Here is a 26,540-nt window from a genome sequence, read left to right on the forward strand (position 1 = left end):
TTTTTTTTTTTGTCTTTCTCTTCGTGGCGATGGAGGTCATTCGCCACATCCTACAACTCAAACTCTGTTTCTGTACTCTTCTGTGTGTCGCTGACGCAGAAATCAACGACAAAACTGCCAGAGAGCTGCAGCCCGCGACTTTGAACTACGGGGGCACAATTTAGGACGGTTTTTAAAACACTACAGGACCTGGAAGGAGAGAGACTGCTGATCCTGTGTGGTCCTACACACCTTTTTCCGACAAGTCTTTGAACCTATATATACACTGCCCTATATACACACTCGCATTCAGCGGCAACTACACGGTTTCCGTTTTACATTTTCCTTTGGTGTCGGTATGCACAGAATGATGCCACAGCATTGCTGTTGAAGGTACTGATATTTTTAAACACTACACAATAATGAAGCTCCGGACGGCTCGATTCAGAAGATACACAACGTTCAGCCTGAGGGAACCAGGAGAGATCTGGTCTACAGAAAAAACACCGCGACGACAAACACTGCATGGGAGAAACAAACGCCTTTTTTGTGTCATTTTTCCAACATTTCACTTTCGCCGAATTTAAAAGGAAACACAAGAAAAACAACTAATGTTGAAAAAAAAATAAAAATTCGAAAAAAAGGGGGAAATGACAAGGAAAAAAATGGAGTGACTTTTTTTTTCTGCATTACCTCAGTTTGTCTTTCGTCTGTTTAGTTTTGTCGCCACCGATAAGAATTTGCATAGAAATGTCATCATATGTAACGTGGACGAACTGTCCACTGTCTTCACATTTATTACTGTAGCTGCAACACTAAGACGGGACGCGGAGTCATCTACGCTACGTTTGTCCATTATGAGAACTCCCGCCCCCCCCTCTCTAGAGGCTCACACTGCTTCTTTCACTCGGCCCCGTTTCCTCTGGTGTCTCATAAACCGTCAGACATTCCGGCCGTGGCGGCGAAACGGAGCGGGTCAGACGGACGAAGAACCCATCGAAATACTAGATTTAGCAGATGTGAAGCAGGAACACCCACGCTGGGAAACGAATCATGTGCCAGTCAGCCAAATGGGAATCCCTCCTGGCCAATTGAGATATTTCTGCTGTGAGGCAGAGCTGCTCCGTGTGTTTGAAACTCAGAAGAACAAGCAGATCCCAACAGAACGGCCCAGATTAGAACACATTGGAAACAAAGAGGTTGCAGTCCTGTGATGGAGTAATGAGAATTTATCATTTTACTATTTATATTCCTCGTTGGTTTTTTTGAACGCCACATGTCCACATGATTTTTGGATTTTTAAACCTGTCGTGATGCTCTCTGGGATTGTTCGGTCCGGATGGTTTTAACGTGTCTGTCCTGTATTTATCACATCTCCGTATACTCTCACTATGTTATTGATATTATTTGCCTTTTTTGGTTCCAAAGATTTTCTGAAGAAAGCACATTTTCTTTTGGGGTCCTGATGTATTTCTTAGTTTTGTGGTTGATACATTTCTTTCTGTGCCTTTTTATTTTTTTTTTTATATATATTGTTTTTAATCTGTGGGTTGAAGCTGTGTTTTTCAGCACAGTGTTGAAACAGCACCCTGGGAAATGCCATTGAAACAGCGTCTACAATAAAAACAAAAGACAGAGCAGCAATTTAGGGAATTCTGACCCACAAACAGAGAAAAAAACAACAACCCGGTTAAATAGAATTCAGTTCACACACATTTATTGGCCTTTTTTTCCCTTTTTAGAGAACGCACGACACATGCTGTGGAGTGCGGAGGCGTTTTGCTGCAGACAAGGGAAATCAGTGCAGATGGAGTGAGTCATGAGGGATAAGCAGAAACGGTCTGGAGCGGATATTTTGTGTTACGTTTGCCATTAGGGCCGAATAACTGGCAAAGTACAGGGAGGGGAGACATCCACAACAATGTGGAGCGCGCCCTGTGGCCCTGTGGCCCAGCGGCGGCCACCTTTCGGAACAATGAAACAATGCGTGGGAGGTTAGTGGAGGGACATTGTGCCTGTGACGGTGAAGGTGAGAAGCTGAGCCATTAATCATTAGCTGACAGGATAACAACGTCCCCTGCTGTCTATTCTCTTTTCTTCTTCTTTTCGGGGGGCACGGACAGTGCGGGGGGGGGTAATGTTTTTATATGATTGTGAAAACTGTGCAGTAGGTCCAATGAGTATTTCTGACGCGCATTACCTCTTTTTTTCCGTCTTATTATTCCTTACAAGTATTATCAGAAGTGTTGCTATGCATGCTTTTGTGAGAGAGGAAGGGCGTCAGCCAGAGAACCCTTTTTCATTGTAGTGCATGAATTTCAAATCATAGTGCTGGAGGAGGAAGATGAGGAGGAAGATGATTATGAGGAGGGGGAGGGAAGGAGGGTGTTCACATAGCAGGAGGAGGAAAGGACTCGGATGTTATGTGATGAGAGGTAGAGAGTCTGTTGTGAGGCGAGAGGCAAGCGGCCATGTGGCTTTGCAGGAGCCGCTCTGCGCCTCTGTAGCCGCTGCTGTGATCACCAGCCGTGTCGGGGATGTGTGACGTTTAATTTGGCACGTCTAGCCCCCCCCTCGTGGTTTACTTTTATAATGACAATACAACTCAAGAACATTCACCTTAACGACACGGCCCCACCCCGCCTAATGATTATTCTGCTGTAAAATAGGGAGAGAGAGAAACAAGTCACGCGCGCAGCGCTGCGTGAGGCTGGTGAACGGGCAGCAGCTGCTCCAGAGCGGGACGGTGAACCGGCCACGTGCAGATGCTCGTTTAGCGGAGTCTCCACCTCGCGCTGCCCGGTCGAGGCGGCGTAATCGTTATCGAGCAGCAGCCTCGGTGACTCCGTGCGGGGTCTAATTGGAGCGAAGCTAGGGCTGCTGGAGCACACACACATATACCTACACGCGCACACACACTAGAGAGAGCAGAGGTTCTCCTCAGCCGCTGACCCCGAACCCCCTCCCCTGCACTGTGCTCGAGTCAACCCAGTGGGAGTTTTTGTGTACAGGGATCTCATGAGTTTGAATTGCATGTGGATTTTTCTTTTGTTAAACGTCACATGCTCTTAAAAGCTCATTTATCCAAGTGATTATTTTTTTTCCAATAAGTGACGTGTATTTTCTCACAATGTTTTATTTTTTGCCATCCTTGTGTTTATTCTCTTCATTATTATTGAATGTATATAATAAATAAACTGTTTGGTTTTTATACTGGTCTGTGACTGCTTATTACCTCAGCACCATAGCTCCTATATAATTGGTTTATATATAAAGGAGGTGATGCTCCCAGGTATAGCGGTTCGGTTCTAACCATCCTGACATTTCCTTCCCGCGCATGCGCAACGATCATCTGTTTTTCTCCAGTGTTCGTCTGGAATGAGTAACCAATCAGGAGAGAAACTCTCCAAAGGCGGAAGAGCTGATGTTGCAACCTTTTGATTTGAGGCCAAACCAAGATTCACTTCTCACACTGAGCACAAACCAGCGTGAGTCAGATGATGGATGGAGGTAACGGCCATTAACGCCTGCTCGGCTGGGTTGCACTGATCCCAAAAAAAAAATAAGCTCTTCTGCCACCTCCCAACTTTTTCATCGCTGCCACGGGAGAGGTCGGGATGGAGGATCTGGAACAATCTTTAATTGCATCTGGAGTTGATGGCCGTTAATAGGCTGGATGTGGCGGGAAAACTCATATCCCTGCTAATTGCTCTAATGCACAAGAGGCCAATTGGCAGTTTGATGGCATGCACGCTCTGAGTATTTGGAGTTGGGCTAATTGGAAGAATAGATTGAAGGCTGTCTGATAAGAGAGGGGGGGGGGGGGGGTCGTGTTTGAAGATTGCATCTATTGAAGTGAGGATTTGACCTTTTTTTGTGAGTGGCAGAGTCACTGCAGGACACATTACGGGCTGAATGTAGTCGAAGCTATTCCTGTCGTTGGATTTAAATCATGCTGTATGCTCTCTACTACTTAAATCATTTCACAGGCATGTGTTGTTATACGGTGTTATATTGCCAGGCCTGTTCTTTCAGACAGTGAAAGTCTAGCATGTCAGTTCCGACTGGTTTTGTCTCGGTGCGTCTAAACACTGCCCCCTGGTGGTTAAAGTGTGGTACTGTACCCATGCTCCCTGAGTGTTGGTGGAGCCTCCGGTGCTGCTGCCATGGCACTGACTCTCATTTAGAGCTTTTGGTGTGCCATCTGTGCAGTCTGTGAGTGCGGAGACATGAAGCTTTATGGCAAGCGCATCATTTATAGATGCATCTTTTATTTAGACCACCTGCATGTGTCAGAGTAGAGAGCCACACCTTGTACGCAGGGGAGTTTCTAGGATTCAAAGAAAGGGGGGGCTTAGCCCCAAGGGGAGTGGGATGTTTGCGCGAGTAGTGCGCGGCAATTTTTTTTGGATATCCATTGTTTCAGACAGTTCATAGATTGGTTCAATCAGAAAGAGTGTGATTTTGCTCTGTAGTTTTGCCTGCATTCAGTATATGATGACACAAGAGACAGAATTTCAGGGTCATAGTGAAATTTGACAACACAAATATGAACTTTTCTCAAATAAAGAGAGAGAAATAATTTTCCTACTTGTAAAGGAAAGACGGATAAACTAGCTTTCATATCCGCGTCACTCCCAAATCCTAATTCTTAAAGGGACCGCACACAATGGATGGAGAATGGACCTGACAGCGTCAACTTTATATCGTTCAGTATGATGATAGGCTGTTGGATTGTAATTTGAAGGGGGAGAAATCATACAGTCCATGTGAGAAACAATAGTTTAATTTAATGACATCACCCCAAAAAAAAAAAGTTTTTTATTTATTTATTTTTTTTTTTATCCAATAATGCCAAATTATTTGGGGGGGCTGAAGAACATTTTAGGGGGGCTTCAGACGCCCCTGCTTGTACGCCTCGTATCTTTTTGTGCAGGCGGAACACATCCATTGCTTTCACTTGACAGAACGCAGCGACTGTGACTTAACTCTGAATATGAAGACGTTAACCACTGATGGCACGAGTCTACCACGCTGCTGACGGGTCTCCTGTCCCATCCTCCTCCTGTGTTGTCTCCCTTCCTCTCTCCTCCTTTCATCCCTCCTTTCTGCTGTTCACAGAGGCCTCTGTCCCGCACAGCAGTTTGGCACCTTCAGAGTGACAGTTTCACACCTCCTCTATCACCTTGGGGCTGTTATATACCATCTCAGAGCTGCAGACACACACACACACAGTCATGAAGACTCACTTCTACTAAGCATTTGATGTGGATTTCCCACCAGAATAAAGCTGGACTATCTGCACCAATCCAGCCTCCACGGGGAAAATCAAGGAGATGAGTCATTCTGCTGAGTCTCTTTTTTTTATTTTATTTTTGGGACAGAATATTTAACATCCTGGCACATTTGAAATAACTCTTATAACACTAAACAGAAAGTATTTACATTTGCACATAAAAAAGGTAGACAAAACATGTGCCAAGTACAAATTAGTGCATGAGTTACCAACAGTTTTGTGTTATCTATCAGTGTGTGTAAGAAGCAGAAAAAATGATTTTAATCAATATTCATCATAAGGTTCCAGGTAGTTGGTGGTCTGCGGGCGAGGAATGGTGTAATCTCTGTCGGGGTCGATTTCCTGAAACACAGAAACATAGAATCATTCATCGCAGTGGTGCAGTTCGTATAAGCCGTGATGAACTGAGCGTTCATTAACCTTACAATGTGACTCGGCTATAATTGCCCCCAGCGGGGGAAAAGGTCACGGCTCTTAATTGTAGGAGTCTGCGAAGTCAGATTGTTGATCCTAATGCTTTAATACTCACTGTCACGGAGAATTCAGACTCGTAGGGTGATCGCAGAGATTGCTGAGTCCTCCTGCCTGAAGGGAGACACACGATCCAGTTAGCTCATTATCGGTCCATTACGCGCTCTTCGTCATAACGGAAGGCACACTTCCCACAGTCGATAGTGGGAATCACTTTGTAATGTTCGGCTCCATGTTAGTGTTTTTTTCTCTTTTGTTCACTTGTAGAGTCTTATTTTTACATTTTAGCTTTGTTATTTGTACAGGAAGTGGACAAAAAGGGCCTTAAAAACAAGTCCGAAGTAAAAGAAATAACACATTTTTGCCTTTACAAAAAAAAAGTTGAATTCATAAGCAGAAAAACAAACCAATGCTTAATTTAACAATCTCAGTTTTTTTTTTTTGCTGCTACAGCCTTACTTGGACTGGTATGACCGCTAGCTTATAGCGGCTAATGTTTGCTAACGTTAGCAAACTTCAGATGGTTATTGTTGTGTAACTGATATTAAAGTCAGTTTGCCAACTTCACAACTCTTCTCTTGTAGTGCAGTCGTTTTATCATTTGTTATTAAATTAAAGGTGCTAAATACGGGATTGGGAGCATTTCAATTGCCTCTCAAATGTCTCTCAACATGGAGACACCTGAGCCGGCGGCTAGCAGCTAGCAGTGCTGACAGAGCTAACAGTGTTTACCTGAGGGGGGAACCGGAGCGTGGGGTGCTATGACGGCGTTATCAGCTGTAACCATCATACGAGAGCCGTGCAGAGCGATGGCATTGAGCTAACCAGCGGGGCACGCTCACATGCACGCTCACATGCACTAAAAGCACTCGCGGTTGTCCCGGCTATGTCAACAAAGCAAGGAGAAGCTCAGATTACAACACACACACAGAAGGAGGGCGACTTTATTCTCTGCTCAGGTAGACATTACTCCACTATATCTGTACATAGATAATAAGTGTTAGCTGCTACATTAATGCTCTTAATCCTGTTTATTGCACCTTTAAATATCTTTTGTTTTTTACTGTTGGTTCGGACCCAACAGGCAATGTGAAGATGTCCCCTTGTGATGGGGATTTTATCCTATTTTCTGACATTTTATGTACTGAATCGAAATGAATTGCTTAATTGATTGAGAATAGAATTGATAGTTGCAGCATTAATCATTTTTACACCCCTCGTCTAGCTTCGCCCCTTTGCACGATTTGCAACCTTTCAGTTGAGCGCCTCTCAGTTAGGCCAATGAGGAAAGCTTCTCACCTCTACTCTTCTCACTTTCACTCTCAAAGCTTCCGTTTTCTTGCCCTTCCTTCGGGCTGGCCAGTCCCGGGATGTTGGCACTGGGGCTGGTCCAGCCTGCAAAGCTCAGCGGGATATCCTTGGACTTGGCCTCCCCCCTGCAGAAGATGGCGATCTGGGACAGCCCGTGGCCCATCAGTAACACCCAGCCGTTCACCACCAGGGCGATGGAGAGCACCGGGTCATCCCACCGCGGCCGGCGGTCCACGTCAGGGTTTCCCCTGACGAGCATCGTGATCCACACCACCCAGATGCAGGCGGAGAGCAGCAGCGTTAGGAAGAGCAGCGTGGCCCGTGCTCGGCCCTGCTGGTGGGCGGTCCCCGTGTAGCTGTAGCTGTACGTGAAGCAGGAGCGGTACAGGTAGTGCAGGGAGAGGATCAAGCTGATCGCCAGCAGGCACAGCACATAGATCTGCAGCATGACGAATTCGTCATGGCTGTACTCGCAGGGCTTCTTGTCCCGGACCAGCACTACGATCATCCACTGGGTAGAGATGATGACCTGCACGGTGAAGAGCCCCAAGGCCAGGGCGGGCTCCCCCCAGCCGCGGGCCGCCGCGAAGCCCAGCAGAGAAAGGCAGCGAGCCAGCAGGCAGGAGAAGGCCAGGGCGAAGAGCACGCTGAAGAGGAAGAGCCTGGTGGGGCAGGTCTGAGGGGTGAGGCTGATGATGAAGGAGAAGGTGATGGCAAAGATACCCGCTGTGGCCAACAAGTACATGGACATGCAGGCCACCGTGCCGCCGATGCTGCTGCGCTGGTTCCTTGATGAAAAGCAGATCCACAGGGACCAGAGCAGCAGGCCAAAGAGGAGGAACATGCTGAACAGGAAGCCTGAAGAGGCCAGGGTCTCCAGCACGATACCCCACGCTGCCCGGCGGTCACACAGGTACCTGTAGATGTGGTTCAGTTCTCTGCCACAGCCTGGCACGCCCTTCCGGGGCGAGGTGGTTGTGGTGTTGGTTGAATTGTCGTTGGTTGTCTGGCATAGACAAGTGAGAGGGACGTAGAAGAGGAGAACCAGGGGGAACAGGGATTTGTGCATCTCGGATAAAAAGGCCATTTTCATGTTTAGTTAGTAATCCACTTGGGGATCCAGTCCTTCCTTTTAAATGTCCTTGGATAAAGAAGATCTTTTCTCCTGAGACAAGAAGCACAACAACACCAAACTGAAGTACACGTTTTCCTTAAAAGCACGTTAACATTGACTGAGGGCGCTGAAAGCAAGCAGGGGTGAAATGGATGACAGGATAACACAAGAGGTCACAGCGTGGAAAACAGGAAAAAGGAGAAAGCGGTTTGACAGCCTGAGCGCAGGAGGAGGCAGCGCATAAACATGCCAGAACAAGGCAGAGGAGTGTTCAACGCTGAGAATGGGGGGGGGGGGGAGAAACGACTGCAACATGGAGGTGAGACATGAAAGGTAACTATTCCGCTGCATCAGCTCATAAAACTGCCACAGACAGACAGGGATACACACACACGTACACACGGTTTACATGCAGTTCAGATTGGAGGTGAGAGATCTTCGCTCCTGATAGCTGATTGCTGCTTCCTCCAGCCTGTGACTGAGCCTTTGTTTGAGAATCAAAGACGAGCTTTAGCAGGATTATCACTCCGTGAATATGACCCCGGACCTCAACTTTGCCCCCACGCTGACCTTCATCTGTGTAGGTCAAGATTTGTAAAACAATGGCTGGAAGGAGATTCCTCCCATCTAAATATAAAGGCTTGGCCTATTAATGGCATTTTCATGATAATTCTTTTTAGCCAATGATAATAGCTGTTATTAAACAAAACATAACACAGAGTGCACGAGAATTCCAGAAATTGTATTCTTTATTTAAGGACAAATGGATGTTTAATAGAATACATGTTTGGTGACTATGACTTAAACTATTAAAAGTAAACCACAAAAAAGAGGCCATCTTTATAAAGAAAAGAAGAAGGTGAACTTACCCTTTACGCTTTGGGACGTGAGAGTAAATGCTTCCAAATCCCACCGTGAAAGTCTCGATTTTTGAGTTTGGTTGGAAGCCTTGCGCTAAACGGGGCAGCTTTAATGCGCCTCCTCTGCTGATGCCATATCTCTGCCAGCCCCCAGGAAACAGGAAGAGAGGGCAAGATGAGGACGAGTGGGGCGCGATGGAGTCGCTGAGGTCGCTGGAGCCACCCGGGGAGAGAAGATTGCTTTTCTCCTTGCATCAACAGGTTGGGTAAGAGCAGAGAAACCTGCACCCCTATACTCTTACCTTCCTTTCAGAGCCCTCCTGTCTGCCTGTGTCCCTCCCTCTCATTATAGGTGGGGCTCACACACCTGGAGGGGGATGACACACACAAGCACCCACAGGGAGGGAGAGAGTTCACTCCTCCCTACGTTGTGAATCCATTTCCCATAAGAATTTGCATCCCGGATCTCGGTAACGTGCGCACTTTATGTGGAGTGCGTGCACGAGATATTCATGTGAAACAAAAATGGGGGGAGAGTCTCGTCTGAGGGAGTTCACCTGACTCATCGGGGTACAGAGCAGAACCGGACAGTCACCTTAGTTACTGGCAAATCACAGCAACAACATTTGGAAGTGGCGAGTTAGCCACGGGGGGGGTGAGTGCTTTCAACTGTTGTCTTTTACAAGTCCATACTTAACGCCTCAACTCGTGCCTGTACAAGTAAAGAGTTTACAGGGTGTGTTCGCTCTTCAACTGTAAAGTCACTCTGCAAAACACATGCTCGTCTTTCTAATCGGCAAGCTTGTTTGCTGCAGGAGCAGAGTGTGTGTGCACATACAGTATATCTATAAAAGTGTGTGTCGCATGGGACAAGATTAATTAAAGTCTATCTCTACAGAATACTTCAAAACCCCGAAGTCTCCCCGATGTGTCACCTGACACCAGGGGAATTCAGACATGACGTCATGTGTTTGAAGTATCCCACACAATTCACACAAGTGGAATATTTGCGTAGGGATTATCTGTCGCTCAGTGCTGACAGCAGCTCACTGTTTTGAAAGACAAACCCTCTTAACAACTATTGTATGAGTTGCTGACGAATTTTGTACAAACGTTCAATGAATCTTACTGACTTTAGTGATCTGTGACTTTCCCTGAGGGATGTTTGTTGTTTTGTCCAGCCTAATGCCATTTTCTCAACAATGGGATGGATTGCCGTGACAATCATTTCCACCTCAGGATGAACTGTAATAACTTGGGTGACCCTTTAACTTTTTCATCTCGCACAAACAGGTCAAAATTTCAATTGGCCCGATTCCTTTGGTTCATGACGTAGTTTTTCTAGGCCAACCAGGAAGTCATCGTCGCACCGGTTCCCTCGGCAAGAAGCCACTGGGAGTTTTTCATTGGATTCTGAATTATCGCATGTCTTGTTCAACAAGATCATCTTCACAAAAAAACACTAACATGATGAAGCGTGAATGCGTTCGGCAGACGTGTAAAAAAGCTAAAGTTAGGCTATAAACAAACCACGGTCACATGAGTGCGAAACACAACAAGGCTGTGAATGGACTACAGGCAGGATGACGCCCTTAGTCGTATCATCATTCAGCCACTTGTTAGCAACCGCCTTTTTAAAGTGAATTCTCTTGAGGAGTGATGACTGACATGTTTGATATTAAAACCTCTTAAGCTTGTGTTGAAGCTCAGAGCTTATTTCAGCTATCAAACCAAAAAAAAACATTCAAAAAACTCACTGACTTCGAGACGAGTGACTCATTTCAGGGTTTTAGAAATCATTCCTGCAGCACTTTATATCTGCAAAACTAACGACATTCCCATCAGCCTCAGCTGTGTGCTGTTTTTAATGCTAGTCAGCAAATGTTAGCATGCTAACACGCTAAATCAAGATGGTGAACATGCTGACTGAAGCGTCCTCATGTTAGCATTTAGCTCAAAGCTCTGCTACAGCCTCACAGATCTGCTAGCATGGCTGTAGACTCCTAATATACGGTATGTAGGGTATATTCAAATGTAGAAAAGAATTACATTATTCTGTATAATGTATTTTTAACAGAGAGACATAACATCATAAGGATTTACTGTTTGAATATTGTTAGGGGTGTGATGTGCGAGCTGGGTTTCTTGTTAATGCCATGATTTGTTTTGCTTGTCTTACAAAGAGCCACGTGGGAGTGTGTCGATGTCAAGAAGCCCTAAAATGAGCGGTAATTATTATTAGATGTGCTCGGACAGCATTGGAGTTAAGAGGCAGAAGGAAATGTCATCAGTTTGAATTAGAGGACTGCCGGGAGACGTTTGGAGAGTATACTTTCATTTTGTATCTCATCCTAGATCCTCATTAGTGATATTAAATCATGATTTTTTTTTTTGTTTCCCTTTGTTTGACATATTTATTACTTGAGATGTATTCCATGATCTTTCATCTTTCATGTAGGTGTTCCATAAAAACAACACGGACGACACGAGTACTATAAATATACACATTTTACTGCGGCTATCAGGACGTACCAGTTCACAGTACACCGTCTGTGGTATTGTGCAACACAGAACATACAGTATATGCCTTTGTTTTCTCTAAGGAGGGGCGTGGGTTCAGATAGCAGCAAGGAGAGAGAGAGAGAGACGGACGGGATAAAAGAGAGTGGATACTCCGCGATCACGTGAAAGTGCACTGTAGCTCTCCTTGCATCCCCTTGGTGTTTACAGTACAGTTACAGTTGTGCACGTGGAGTAGAAAATACAATGCAAAACAAAAGTGGGAGGATGTACAAAAGGTAGGATGGGAGACAAGGTTCAACGCTGAGAACAAAATATTTACATTTTAATAGACAGCTAGAAGCAAATACAAGCTAGTGTTTTGCTTGCGTCCATTGCCGTGGGTTGGGGTTGGGTGGGTGGGGGGGGGGGGGCCCGAAGGGGGGGGGGGGGAGAGGGGAGTCCGAATGAGGAGGGGAATACGGTATGTGGGTTTTTTATTTTTCTCGTCTTCTCATTCCAAGTATATATATATATATACTATAAAAAAATATCATATAATCATACAAAAATAACATCATGATTTATGCTCTCCTTCCACTTAGTGGAGCGAGGCATGAGGTAGATAGACGAGAGGGCATTAGGGGGTTCGCTGGCAGTCTTATCATGGCGTGCCGAGCTGGGGCGGAGAGAAGGCAGGGCGGAGAGGGCCGGACGGAGGAGAGGTGCACGCAGGCGAGGAAGGCGGGAGGCAGCCGGTTTAGATGATACCGTATTTGGCCAAGTCGCTGAGCTCCATGTCGCCGAAGGCTTCCCATGGGCACACCACTGTGATGTCTGTGCCAAGGCCCTCCATGCCGGGGATATCGTCGCCAAAGCTGCAAGGAGAGAAAAACAAAAGAGGTGAGCTGCCTGAATGTGATTGTTTTGCATTGAATACAAATAAATCTATGTATAAATATAATAAATGGTTTTTTTTTGTTTACCCCTTCTGGCCTGGCTTCGGGGCTTTGCTCTTGAATGTACGGGTCTGCCTCTGCTTGAACTTGGGTGGTCCCTTCTTGGGTGTGGTGGGGCCGGCTGTTCCACCGGGGGCCAGGGCGCTTCCTGCAGGGGGGGCGGCGTTCATTTCTGCTGAGGGTCTCTAAAAGAAAGGCGACATGTGACATCAGACGGAGATCACAGTTGACTCCGGCTTCCTCTGTCCTCTCCTCTTTAGTCCTCTGCTCTCTCTCTCCCTCTCTCTCTCTCTCTCTCTCTCTCTCTCTCTCTCTCCCTCTCTCTCTGCTGCCCTCTGTTAATCCCGTTTCCTTCCAGCCCTCAATGCCAATCAGAAGAGATCATGCAGATTAGTTCAAACAACCAGATTAGCTCTAATCCCACTCTGATCCGCAGCGGTCCAATTGCCCTTCTTGAGCAACAGGGACGTCATACGCAGTGGGACCTCTGACTCTTCCATGAGCTCTTCAGCTCGGACAAAGAATTCAACCGCTGATGTGTGATACTTAAGATATATCAGGATACTGATTACTGAATTACAAACTATTCCAGCGACATCATCTGTGAATTGTTTTCTCTTGCTGACCTAGTGAGGCTGCATCACAACACATGTCACGGTGTTGTTGTCCGCGAATGGACCTGCGTACGTCCCCGTTTGTCCTGTCCTGTCCTCATCTCCATCCCGATCTTAAGCGGTATCCTGTCTGAGCTCTTGTTCCTCCTGTGACATCTGACTCTGGTAATCCTGGTAGGGCAATTTGACCGTGGCACGTTATGTAACTCGACTACATGCGCCCCCTGCCGCAGCAGATCTAGGGGGCCTGTAGTGAGGGTCACAAAGTCTGTGGAGCCGCTGCCCAACATGTTATCAGCCATCTGCTGCTGTGCCGCTAAAGTCAATCCTCTTTACACCGGGCATCGGAAAATACACACACCTGTCCTCTCCTTTTAAGTTTCTACTGAATGCCTTTCAAGAGTCCTTCTTTTACACACATCACGTACAACACGTCAGAGTTCTCAGTCATTCCTCTTCCTGGCACCGGTTTACAGTTTTAACGAACAATGCACAAACGCATATCTGCATTAAATCCCTATCGTCAAACTCTTAAGTGGTCCTCATCTGAATTCTTGCATTGTCTATGAGTTCAGTGCCTTGAAGCAGTGCACAAGTAGTTTATATTACCATGAACACATTATAAAAGTTATGATTAAAGTAAAGAAAAGAAAGTCCTTCATAAGTCGATAAGGTTGTTCTCACCTGTTGTCACAGATATCCCGAGAGGCCACCGCCGATCTCTGCTCAGAGAGATTGCTTCTTTCCTTGTTATGTGAATATGTGAAGCGTGTTTTCTGTGTTGTGCTCTTATATCTCCATCTCTAATCCCCACATCCTCCTCTTTCCAGTCACATGGGACCCCCCCCCCCCTCCCTGACTCTGATTGTCCTTGTTCCCATCATGCCACCCTCCGCTGCCCTCCCTACTTGGGAGGCGGTGCAACCTAATGTGGAGACGGCATCAAAGATCCATCTGGAAGGATCTGATCGGGCTTATCCCTCTAAACCCCAGCACGCCTGCGATGAGCTTTGTTGTGAGGTCAATGTGAGATGCTGCTTTCACGTGTCGAGCCACAAGTGAACAGACGTCAAACTCTTATGAGATTACATTTGTAATATGCAAAAATGTAGTTTCTTGACGCTTTGAATTTGATTGAAAAGGGATCTTAAAACAAGCAGTTTTGTTCTTTCTGTAATGCAAATTGCATGTTGGTGTATTCAAGGACATTTTGAGCACTGACGGTACTTAAAAAGTGCTTTGATGAATCACTGCAATAATCAGGTTTTAGCTGTGAGCTGACGAGCCAAGCTGCCTGACCTCTCTTCATGTTAAAGTGTTGTTAATCAGCAACAAGTGTCGGTGACCTCCCTCTCTCCCCCATCATGATGTCAAACATCACATTTGTGCTAAATCAAACGCAGCTGTTTGGTCCAGAAGAATCGTCTTCAAACTGAATGAACAGCTGGTTCAGTTGCCTTCGACTTCATGCCTCTACATAGTTACTCCATTCTTCTTTGGACGAGGTGACAGAAAATCCTCACAGACTAGTATTTTTAACTTCATTTAACTTCAGTATTTTAGGAAAGGTAAAACTACAAGGATTCAAGATTTAGGACTATATTAGAACATACCATGCCTGATCAGTACAGTACATCTAAACTGGTGTGTCATAATGATCATAATGATTTGGCCTCTGCGTGTGGAAAATGTTGATTTACAGGGAGGATACCGGATTAGCTTGTTTGGAAGCGGGACAAGAAGGTTCCTGAGAAAAAAGCCATGACACAACCACACAGCGCTGACGGGAAGGATACGTAAGCAGACGTTGTTGTTCTTCCAATTATCCAACCAGAAAGTCTTTAAAACCCAACAGACGTTTACAGACTGACAAAGTTTACCACTGACTCACACAGACACGGGGAAAGAAGAAGGCCTCTGTTCCTTGTGTCATTCTTTTGTTCTTCATTTCTTATATTCGTTAACTAATTGAATTCCATTCTGTTTGCGCTCTATCTTGATATATCTTTGCTAAAAATGAATAAATTGGGACGAGATGAGGCTGTTGTAGTCACAGCGGTGCTTTAAACTAGATGCTAAAGTCAGCATGCTAACATGCTCACAATGGCAATGCTAATATGCTGATGTTTAGCAGGTATGACGTTAACCATGTTGACCACGTTTGTTTAGCATGTTGGCTAACATTTAGTAATTGAACAGCTGGAGGATCACCAGAGCCATGAGGATTCTTCCTCTGGGGAACATGAATCTTTGTATAAAATGTCACGACAATCAATCGAGTAGACGTTGAGATATTTCAGTGTGGACCAACGTGGCGGACCGACCAACTGACATTGCCAAGATTGTAACAAAACAACCTCCCTGACATCCAAAGAGTGATAGCACAATGCTCATAATTGGAACTACATCTTTAATGGCTGTAGTTACTAACCACCTTTATTTAATATCGATGCAGTCTGTAGCTTTTACAGTCAATTGATTAACTCGTGTAAAAATGGAAGCAAGGGCCAAAAAATGTCGATTAGAGTTATCTGGGTTAATAATTTTCTTTTCAAAGATGGATATCCTTTTTGGGTTAATCTATCATTTCAATGGGGGCCATCCTATGCTGTTTTGACGCTAACATGGTCCTAAAGCAGGACAGGGCAAAGGCTAAGCCTATTTACCGGTGGAGTTTGTTGGCTGGAGATAGGAATGGAGCCGGCCTCTTTAACGACACTGACTTTTCCGCACTATGTAACGTAAACTCTGCATCGGTCTGCATCAGTCGGCCTCTTTAAAGTATTCCGGCAGATTGTTAGCAAGGCTCCTCAGTAAAAACAATGAACTGGACTGAACTAAAGCTATACGGTGAGATGTTAACATGTTTACTTAGTAGGTCAATAAGTCAACCTCGGAGCCCACTCATCTTATGTCTGCTGGATCAGGCTGATAGGCCACTAATTAGATTAACGAAGGGACTTAGTATTGAAAAGTAGCACTGGGGCAGCAATATGACGCAGGGAGTCCTGTGCTGGTGTGCTCAGCTTCACAGGCAGCATTTTACAGCATGTCAAACATCAGCTAAGAACGACTTTAACAAAGAAATCTGTTCTTTCATGAAGCTCATGTGTGTTCAGAGGAAACATACTCTCTTTATGTCTGAGCCCTTTTGGCCTGAGTACCACCGTATACAGTGCAGGCATACAGTAACCTACATGTGTTGGATGTATGGAGGTTTGCTTGCCATTCCGCAAAAAGCTCAAAGAGACCACGAGCGACTATTCTCAGCTCATGAATGCACTTTTTATTTACATTTTATTTTAGTTTTTTTACCAAAAAGTGTCGAGACAGGACTGAACCACAGTCTCTAGTGTCGCTTTGGACTCAAATGCTAAACTCGTGCTTTGTGTCCGAGACACATTTATGTGTGTAAATTCAAAGCCGTCTTCCCAAAAATAGGAAAACGTGACCATTAACGCAAACAGTTTTAAAATCGTCCCTTTTTTTAAAGATAGATTTTAGGGTGTCGGGGAAAGAGACACCAGACACATTAGCATTCACTCAGCTTCCAGTCAACCCTTCATTGTGCTTTGATCCGCTCTGCACCCGCTAAGGGGTGAAATATACGCTGTATGGCTAAATAATAATAACATCTATTGGAGAAAATACAGCAGAGAAGTGGATTTATGCTGTAAGGGGGGATTGAAGAAGGTTTCCTGACATGAAAACTTGTCCCCATACGAACCTCTTTGAAGACGGAAACTACAGCCACATTTGAAGCCTTCATGGGGTGAGTGTTAAAATATCAGTTTAAATGTATGTTTGATGAAGCACCTTTAATTATAGTCTCATGCGTGAACCACACGTATCCGAACATGTCTCAGACTGTCTGGTGTGCGGGTAAATATGAGGTCAGACGGTTCCAGTGTTGGTGTTGACAGTTGTAGGGCTCGTTCAGAGAGCGATGTACACAGCAGATGTACAGGTTAAACATGGGACACTTCCTCATCCCAGCACTTGCTGATGGGGCATTTATGGTATATTGACCTCTGACCTCAACACAGACACTAAGTCAGTGCTTCCGTTTTTTTGTCCACAGCCCAGTCAGGTTCTCAAGTAGCCCTCAAACAACGCAGTCTTTGTTCCAAGTATGTTCATTTCAATTTCAAAACTGTTTCAATTTCTTAGCTAGCTCACTCAATTTCTCTCTCTCTCTATCTATCTATCTGTCTATATATCTATATATACATAATTATATACAATATATATATATATATATATATATAATTGTATACATTATTGTTTTTCCATGTAGGCCTATCCCCTAGCAACAGCATGAGCAGGCTACCAGCTGGTTGGCAATTATTGTGTAAGTGACACACACACACACTTACCTGAGGTCACATGCACATGCAGTACATAAACAGTTACATGTATCACAGATTGGTGGGCTACTCTTTGCTCCTGCGTATGTGCTGTCTGTAACAGAGTTCTTTTTCCATTTTCACCCACGAAAACCCATTGTGTATGGGATTCAGTGTAGTTCTGATCCATCACCTGTTTTCACAGGTGATGGATCAGAGCGGAGACACCGCTGTGACACCGCTGTGACTCCAGTCGGTTCAAAATACTGCGGCAAGACTTTCATCCACAGGAGACGAGAGTCTATCTCCTCTGGCTGGCCGGCTCCTGTTAACTCTGTGATGGTTTGATTCAGGACGTCCTGATCCTCCAGACTGGACCAACACTGTGTCAGAGTTGCAGAACACCGACCAAAAACAGCTTGATTAGCCTCAAAGAGTCCGTAGTATCATCCTGTTTGCAATCTCTTCTTAAAACCTACTCTTGAAAGGTTTCTCACTCGGTTTGATCCGCCACATCAGTGAAGTTCTTTTTCAATTCTTACGGCCTTGATGTAACATTCTTCTATTTATTCCATTTTATATTTCGGTGTTGTGTACCGCGTTGTTTTCCTGATCAATGTCATCTGCCACATCTTTTGTACATCTTGATTATGCTACCTTTGTAACTGCTTTCAGATGGAGCAGCATACATTATTCATGAAGAAATCACTGCTGTTTCTGTTGCATCAATATTGGATATTAGAATCCTGCTTTTTTTATTTTACATAAGTCATTTTCATTCCAGCTCAGTCAGTATTCACGGGCCTCTCTCTCTCTCTCACTTCCGATTGAAATTCCCAGGCATGGCTCACAGAAATTCACTTCAAATGCAACTAATTATTTTACTCATTGATGCAAACACGTTCTGCGTTTCCATTTCCCATCTGCCGCGCTTCTTTAAGCTTTGAAGTGCAAAATCCCTTCAGTTTTTGCCTAAATCTCTTACTTTCATGGCAACCAGCACATTTCTTTTATACATGGATTTGCCTGCAGTAAATATATTCTTTTTCTATTTGATGAGTGTGTTTTTTTTCATTAACTTTATATTCCTTTTTTAAAGCATTCCAATTCCTTCATTTTTCTCTGCTGGTTAATAAGCCGTACAGAAGGACAGGCTGGTGTTTCTTGTAAGTTGTCAGCATATTGACCGAGTTGCGTTGGTTTCAGTAACTTTGGCTTTATTTTTTACATTTTTAATGGCGAGTTGTCCTTTCCATTGTTTCTGCAAATATCTATTTGTGTTTTTGGAATCTTTCCAGGGAAGCTGTGAATTCTGTGTGTCGGCCTCACGTAAGACTTTAAGAAGCCGGCGTGTCGAACTAATTGGACACTGGGAAGGATTCTCTGAAAGGCAGATTGACCTGAATCTCATTTCATGGGCTTACTTCGATTGTCGTCATGAGGCCTTCCTCCAAACATTTTCAGGAACTGTTTTAAGTCCCGTCTCCCTCCTTTGCAGAGCCCAGATACGTTGAGAAGAATGTCGTTTTTTTTCCTTCTTGTACATTTTTACTGTCTTTTTCTACAGTACAAAGAGGATCAGTCGGGTGAAAATCATATAGAAGACACTTATAAAGTCACTTATCTCAGGGAGAATTTCTGCAATCGCTGCTGTCGTTTTTGTGTGATCTTGTGTCATGTTGAGACGAAATTGTCTCTGAACCTTGTTGTTAGGTTTTTGTTGCACACTTATCCAAAAAAACAACAATTTGACCTTTTGATCCTCCTGTGTGCCCATGCATTGTGCGTACAGCACGAGTGTTTGTCCCTGGCTGGCACTTTGCCAAACTATCCCCCCCCCCCTTTTCTTCTGCAACTCCGAGGCGAGTCTCTAAAAATTGCGATTACGCTGCAGAAATGGCAGAACTTACCACGGAAGCGTCACAGCGAGGGCCCCTCTCTGCCATAAAATCCTGTTATTCCTCGCGAGAGGCGAGCTGCTGTGAGCTTCATGTGCAGCAGCAGCAGCACGTATGTGAGTGTGCAATTATTAATATGCCATATTTCATTTGAGGCAGGAATGAAAACATCGTGCAGAAGGAAAGCAAAGAGGCAGCGGACGACTTGGCTATCCTGCAGCCATTGTAGTCAGAATGTAAAAAAGGAGAATAAACATAGAGATTCCTGTTGCACTGTATTGCTGAATACTATTTGTTGAACCCTGACATTTGGCTTTGACGATATGTGAATCAGAAAAGCAAGTAAAGGACGGACCGAGAATCTTTTCATGGGAAAATCTGCGCCTCGCTGCTGGTACGATGTTTATCAAACATTGCATCAAAAACCAATCCGTTCGATGACTGTTTTTGCAAAAAGATGTAAAGATTTCCCGTATGCACGGGCCACACCGATGTGACGTCTGACATGAAGGATGATTGCTTTCAATCTCGGTGAGAGGAAAGAATTACATTGGCTGCAATTGAACACAGAGGATCACACAAACGTCAAGACATTTAGAGACACGGGGTGCGCAGGGTGCAGACGTGACCGTGGCTTTGATGTTCGATGAATCAGAAATGATAGTGCATGTGGATAGTTCGAACTTTTTCTTATTTTCGCGCTTTCTTCTTACTCCAATGTATGGCCTGTAACACACCTGAATTTTCAAACAAACCCTCGGGCAGTCGCGTTGCATTGTGGGTAATGTAGGTTTTGATAAAGAAGACGTGTGCATGAAATAGAAAAGCCTAATACCTCCATTCTGCTGCATGGACATTAGTGAGTGAAGGACTCTTTAAATGGTCTTTTAAGTGTTGCAACAAATCAGTTGTTCACAATGGACAGAGCTTGGACAGGCAGAAGCAAGACAAGTTATAACTACACATTTTATTTAAAGTTTCATAGGAAAGCAAGCAGCTCAGTACAACAGACTGCAGATTACTGCAGATCTTTTGACATCACCAAATTCCAAACACACAAACTGCGAAACAATTGCAAAAACATGAGCTTGGAGTGTATTCATAGTTCTGAGGAACATCTGCATCAGACGCATGTGAGACTCAAAGAAGACCAAAAATGTGTTCAGAGATAAGAGAGATATCCGCTGAGAACAAACCCGACCTGAGACACTCTTTCACACATTGGGATGTTTCGCGTTGTGATAGTAGTCGAGCCGACTGCTCGGAGTGGCTGCAGAGTGACGGAGAGAGGGTTGGAAAGACGAGGGAAGCTGTAATCTGGGCTTTAAGGCTTCCATTGGCATTAAAGGAGCCCACTTATTAGATTGGATCGGGGAGGCAGACTAATTGGATATCACCAAAACAGAGAGACTGACGTTGTCGTGACACATGATGACGTTCGCAAGGGCTTGAAAGCAATGGGAACAGCATTAATAGCAATTAATAGAATCTGAGGCAACCCAGAAACAGAAATACACACACACACATAACACACACTCATGTATGTGCTACTGTAGCACAAGTGCATGATTGCAGGTAGAAAATAGTGCTCCTCCTATTTAATGTGTGTGTGTGTGTGTGTGTGTGTGTGTGTGTGTGTGTGTGTGTGTGTGTGTGTGTGTGTTGGCATGCAGGACGGATACAGGATGGATTTGTTTGCGTGTGTGACTTCTTGAAAGAAGCCATAAAGGATTGAGGAACGCAGGTTGAATTGAGGAGAAAATAAAGGAAGCAAAAGGTCATTCAGCGTAGCGAGTGCTCCGAGGAAATTAGTCCTCCGAGTAGACCTCATGTGATTTTACTCTCTGCTCCCTTTCATTTGTACCTTGTGCACATGTTTCCTGGGTTTGCTCCGAGCCTGAATGCAGACCTAATAAATGCTGCATTGAAATGATGCATGAAAAGAAAAAGCTTATTGATAGATGTTTTTTATTTTTCATTTCCAACAGCCGCATGTGTTCTTGTATGTATGTATGTACAAAGATGAATGATGGTCCATTACAGATCTGTCAATGCTGTACATGTTTACCATTATCAATAAGAGCACTAAGTAAGTTCTCAATCCTTAAAAGATTCCTTATTTTACTGCCATAAACATCCTGAGAGCTTTTAACGGAAACATCTGTTTGAACTTTATTTTCAAAAAACACTCTATTTTTGGTTCATGGTGTTTTTTTCCTCTCGCACACAAATAAACATGCACAACACATTAATGCTTATTTATATGTTTATGTCTTCGGTCGCAGCTCATAAATTCCCAAACTGTTCCGCTTCATGGTACAGTGCTGTGTGTGTGTGTGTGTGTGTGTGCGCACACAAGGCAGGATACGCCCTTGGCTAGCTAAGCATCCCATTTCCAGCCCACAGTGTAGTAATGTACTCGTTAATACTTAACAGAGTCTGTAAAAATTCGATGCCGTGATTGTCGCTTTCAGGCAGCCATTATAAGCCAGGAAGCCGAGGAATACACATTATAGATCCTGTATGTTGTGAGAGGCTGCTGGATGATCACGTCGACAACATGCGGAGCCTATTAAAAGAGACAGAGAACAAACCCTGTGACCTCACCAAGCACACTGACTCAACTCTGTCTGGTAGAAAGACCCAATGAGATATGATCTGAAGAGCCTGAGCCTTTTAGTACTGAGTGTGTGCCAACTCACTCCAACCCAATGTCTGTTTGTTCATTTTTGCACAACGTACTAAGGCTGCTGTAACATTACGTTAAAATGCAGTAAAACTAGTAAATCAGTTTAAATCAGAACAGCGGACTAACGCTGCCTTATAAGTAAAACCTGCATACTTGCTGTTTGTTTTTTTTGATGGTTTCCAATAATCTTTTGTATTATTATTATTGTGTGAAAAAATAGACACTTTGTGGCTGCAAATAGACATAAAACAACTAGAGTGTGACACAAAAAAACCACAAGGACACAAAACGAATACAAACAGACAAAGAAACCCGTAAAATGACCAAAAAAGATACAAAACAGACAAACTGAAAAATATGTCTCCAAAAATGTGATGTTACAAAACATTAATGCCAAAACCTTTTACATCAGGCCTTCCATTCCGTGCTATGTCTCTTTATTCAAATGGTAGCAATTATTTGAGATGCGTCCATGGGGGACATGTCGTTTTATATTTGTACAGTTTGTTCTTCAACTCTGCTTGAGAGAGTGTGTTGTTACCCAATAAACCGCAGTGAACTTTAACAACCTCCTCTTCACTTAGAACCCTGCTGTAGGCCTGTGGAGTCTGGAAGCGTCACTTTAGTCCCTCACCCACTGTACTAATGTGCAGTCACGCGGCAGCCAAGAAAAGATGGTGTGAGAAAGAGGTCCTCCAGAAAAACCATAGCGAGACGTTATGAGCTGGGGGGGGGGGGAAGAGAATTCGCGAGGAAGAGCGAGGGGAATAAAGAAGAGGTGCTGCAGCTTCCCTGCAAGAGTGAAAGGAGGAAATTGTTCAGACGGCGCTCGAAGAGAGGAGAGAAAAGAGGAGAGGAGATGAGGGAATAGCACTCTTCGGCCTCCTCGACGTTACCGCTGTCAGGGCTAACGTCTCATTACCAGTCCTCGCTGGCGGCTCTCAGGCAGTCAGTGAGGGGTCAGTGGAGCTCCAGAGAGGCTCTCATTGAGCTTAATAGCAGAGACATGGAAAGACTCCGAGGAATGGCCTCAAAAGAGGATTCGTGAGGAGATGCTTTCATATAGCTAGCTGTGGGAACTGACGTATATGTTACACTCTCTTGAATATGCACATTCGTGTGTCGTTTTAAAATGAGTGGAGAGGCCAAAACATGTCAGGAAAAGGAGACTGCTCATGTTCGCTTACTTTAATGTTTGGTATTTAATTTGCTTTGGCAGGAGGAGAGGGGAGGGGAAAGGAAAGGAGGGTAGAGGAGAGGAGGGTGGAGGAAAGGAAAGGAGCAGAGCAGAGTGGAGAGGAGGAGACAGGATATGAAGCTTTAAGTGAAGAATTACAGTATTGGCAACAGCTCCTAGACCACAAGCATGAGAAAGAGACATACAGAGACAGAGAAGCCCAACAATCTAAAATAAAGGAGTGGCCCTCATAAAGTATGAACTCCATCGTTTGGTAAGGGCCATGTCTTCTAAATAGACACAAATATATCCGATACATATACGTACATATCAGTCAATGATGTAAACAACAGGGTTTGTTGAAACCATTTTCCACAGACCTATTACTGGTAATCACTCTTTTCCTCCTGCAGGGGGTGGGTGAGTGTCACTCAGCAGAGCAGCGTTGCAGCCATCCTTCAGGTGAAAGAAACCTCTTCTTTAGTTTGCAGTGTGTCACTGTGGCGGAGAGGGTTACTATGGTTTCACACCCACAGCTCAGCATTACACACACACACACACACACTGCATGCACACTAGTCATGAAGTCAGCTTTGTGTGCGGTTCTGCAGCTAGTGCTCTCGGTGTGTGGACTCCTAATCCTCTGCATAATAACACCATGTGGGCTTTGGCTGCAGAGGATAGAGGCTCCTCTGCTCAGGCCTGAGCTTATGTGTAATTGCTGTAGTTATAATACACCAATACATGTTGGTGCAGACCATGACATGTTACATTCCACTGTGCAGACCCCTCAATGGTTTGGTTTACGGCCCACAGCCCATGACTTATGTTTTTTACTGCACAGTATTATATAGCTTCTATCTTTGGCCACAAGGGGGCAGATGCACTTTTAAACAAACTCAGCAACATAACTTTACAATCTGGTTTAACTTCACAACACTGAGGGAGTAGAAATACGGAAGTGGCTTTGTGAGGCTGCACTTGAGCTAAATGCTAATATCAGCATGCGTACTATGATGATGCTAGCATGTTGATGTTTAGAGACATGTCACTGGCATGGCTAAAACAAACATATATGTTTCCCTGCTGCCTTTAACATGTGCAACTATATCTTAAAGTTAAATAATTAGTTGTGAAATAAAAAAAGATTAAACCAGCTCTTTTAAATGTGACGAGGTTTGCAGTCTAAGTTGTGTTAACATTAGATTAGTTGAAGATTCTGTCAATAATGCTGCAACAGCCTCATTAGCTGCTTGGCTTGTGCCAAAAGAATAAATGTATAAGTGTGTGTGGACACATTAGTATCTGAGAAAACAACTGTGATTTAGCTCAATATGTATTAAACACACAGCAAGTCACCAGCATGCACGCTTTCTTCAAATTACAGAAGAAGAATGGCCTCTGGAGAGATTTAACTCTAGCAATGCATGCTGGGAAGTCTGCTCAGAAGATAAGTTCTGTGTTTCTTTCCAACTTTATTTGGTGAGTTGTGTGAACACTCAACAGTTCATTCATTCAAATCAACATCACAAGACTTAAACTCAGCTTAGCTCAAGTTCATATGTTCTGAAATGTGTCAGAAAATGAAAACTAGAAGCTAAGAGTTTTAACTTGAAATGAATCAAACTTTCTTTGGTCCCTAATCTCGTCTCTAGGGGAAATGGCTACTCAGCACTTAAGATTATGGCATGTGATAACTCCATCACCACAAGTCCTGCCTTGGTCATTCGGGGACACAGCTCCTGTAGCTTTCGTTCAGCGATATCCTAAAATAAGACGACAGCCGAGAGAATGTGAGTCTGAGAGAAGCTGAAGGGGTTGTTGGGTGCCAGCGCCGGCCCCGTGGCACCCTGTCACTCCGTGCACTGTCTGCCTGCGTGTCACCACTCAGTCTCAGTTGGTTCGCTGCTTGGCCCAGTCCTGTTGGTGGCTTCATGCCTGTGATTACGCTGACCGCTTTTGACAACCGTGAAGGGACAGAGAGAAAGAATAGAGAGGGAACGGTGGATAGAGGGAGAGATGGGAAAGAGGCGCACACAAAGAGATGAGATGCCGTCAAATGTGGATGACAAGCTGGACCTTTTGTCGCTGAATATTGACAATGCGACAGAAAAGAGCGAAATTACAAACGGTCTGGGACAGACATGCAGCGGCCTTTAAGTATGGCAGTGGGAAAGCCTGGTCACATCAGAAAGTAGAGTTCTGTTGGTTTAGGGACGATTGTTCGGGGCAAATATGGTGGAGGAACGTCGAATAATATTTTCGGCACTGGGGAAAGACTTTTATTTTGGCAATATAGTGACATACAGCTTTAAAAAGTTGTATTTTCTATTATTTAAAATATGTTTTTTTTCTTTCTACACTGCTGTATGGTGACAGGTGCACTGAACTTGGTACATCCCACCTCTCCCTTAACCTCATTGGATCCCACGGCCCACCATTGGATGAAGTGCATTCATGACAATAGTGAGTCCCGTGTGGTGACAATACATAAAATGTTCCCCATCAATTATCGCGATTGCAACCTAAACAAATTGACTAGTGTTGGGGTAACTGTCTGTAAACTATTCCCGAGTTCGTTATACTCCGACAGAGGAGGATAGATAAAAGTAGTGCAACATGGCTAATGAGCCACGATAGCATTTTGGGCTCTCCAGCCCTCCGTTTCCCTCAAAGGTCAGCACTTACAAGACGGCTCGCTACAGTCAGAGTTCACCCAAGTTGACCTTGACGCGAATAATCCATTGAGTTTGAAATGCTGCTGTGACCGGTTTACAGAGCCTGTATCTATTCACATACTTAAACTCAGTCAGCTCAAAGTCCAGCTGTAAAGTTTATGTTTAGAATCCCAAAGAGATGCAGAGACCAAGACTTTTGGCTTCGTATAATTAGCAGGGATACAGAGCCCAAAGGAAAGGATGCAGAACGGCACAGTCTGGTGTCTCTTTAAATGGAGGGATGGAGAGGGGGGGGGGGGGTAGAGTTGATAAGATGATAAGAAAGACAGACGGGTAAAGGAATGAGAGACTTTGCTAAAAAGGCAGGAAAGAGAGGAAAAGTAACAGAAATAAGAAATTTAAGAAAGTGTATAGTTGATTCTTATTTATAGATGAACAGACTGCTGCAGTTAGTGCGCTTGTGGTCATAACAATCATTGTGTGGCTCTTGGTTCCCCCCCCAGCATGCTTTCATATTACTGCACTCGTCTGACTTTCATAAACAGAGCCACCGTCTGTGATCGCTTGTCTGTGTTTGTGAATGCTATCTGATGCAGTGCATTTGTGTGTGTGTGTGTGTGTGTGTGTGTGTGTGTGTGTGTGTGTGTGT

At 44.4% G+C, this 26,540-nt stretch overlaps 2 protein-coding genes and 1 long non-coding RNA gene across 4 annotated transcripts in view; 1 reads left to right on the top strand and 2 right to left on the bottom strand.

Moving 5' to 3' along the window:
- The window catches only part of LOC116396335 (uncharacterized), a 4,386-nt gene extending 1,198 nt beyond the window's left edge, over window positions 1-3,188 (top strand). Inside the window, exon 3 of the long non-coding RNA XR_004213591.1 lies at window positions 1-3,188. This exon is cut by the window's left edge and continues 189 nt beyond it. This is a non-coding gene — a long non-coding RNA (uncharacterized LOC116396335).
- Window positions 3,189-5,329: 2,141 nt separating this feature from the next.
- Window positions 5,330-9,358, bottom strand: LOC116396315 (retinoic acid-induced protein 3). 2 transcript variants are annotated; one of them, XR_004213587.1, is made up of 5 exons: window positions 9,041-9,358; window positions 7,046-8,222; window positions 6,479-6,630; window positions 5,805-5,860; window positions 5,592-5,617 (listed from the first exon to the last, which is right to left on the bottom strand). XR_004213587.1 is itself a non-coding variant. In XM_031870852.1 (4 exons), the coding sequence occupies exons 2-4, from the start codon at window positions 8,148-8,150 to the stop codon at window positions 5,540-5,542; spliced, it is 1,239 nt and encodes a 412-aa protein (XP_031726712.1). In that variant the 5' UTR covers window positions 8,151-8,222; window positions 9,041-9,358; the 3' UTR covers window positions 5,330-5,539. The 2 variants fall into 2 exon arrangements, 1 of the variants encoding a protein (XP_031726712.1); XM_031870852.1 differs by lacking the exon at window positions 6,479-6,630 and having other exon boundaries at window positions 5,330-5,617.
- A 2,625-nt stretch (window positions 9,359-11,983) lies between these two features.
- Window positions 11,984-13,856, bottom strand: pde6hb (phosphodiesterase 6H, cGMP-specific, cone, gamma, paralog b). The gene is made up of 3 exons (XM_031870881.1): window positions 13,788-13,856; window positions 12,517-12,674; window positions 11,984-12,408 (listed from the first exon to the last, which is right to left on the bottom strand). Exons 2-3 carry the CDS (start codon window positions 12,657-12,659, stop codon window positions 12,291-12,293), a joined length of 261 nt encoding a protein of 86 aa, XP_031726741.1. The 5' UTR covers window positions 12,660-12,674; window positions 13,788-13,856; the 3' UTR covers window positions 11,984-12,290.
- Between the last annotated feature and the right edge of the window lie 12,684 nt (window positions 13,857-26,540).

This window comes from Anarrhichthys ocellatus, unplaced genomic scaffold (assembly GCF_004355925.1).
Source record: "Anarrhichthys ocellatus isolate YVR2014 unplaced genomic scaffold, GSC_Weel_1.0 scaffold55, whole genome shotgun sequence".
Classification (NCBI taxonomy): Eukaryota; Metazoa; Chordata; class Actinopteri; order Perciformes; family Anarhichadidae; genus Anarrhichthys; species Anarrhichthys ocellatus.

Bases quoted from the DNA above. Each gene is read 5' to 3' on its own strand.
- LOC116396315 (XM_031870852.1), bottom strand. From the start codon at position 8,150: ATGAAAATGGCCTTTTTATCCGAGATGCACAAATCCCTGTTCCCCCTG. The intron at 5,861-7,045 runs GTGAGAAGCTTT...GTCTCCCTTCAG, and splicing joins TGAAAGTGAGAAGAGTAGAG to GCAGGAGGACTCAGCAATCT. The intron at 5,618-5,804 runs GTGAGTATTAAA...TCTGTGTTTCAG, and splicing joins AGTCTGAATTCTCCGTGACA to GAAATCGACCCCGACAGAGA.
- pde6hb (XM_031870881.1), bottom strand. From the start codon at position 12,659: ATGAACGCCGCCCCCCCTGCAGGAAGCGCCCTGGCCCCCGGTGGAACA. The intron at 12,409-12,516 runs GTAAACAAAAAA...CTCTCCTTGCAG, and splicing joins CCGAAGCCAGGCCAGAAGGG to CTTTGGCGACGATATCCCCG.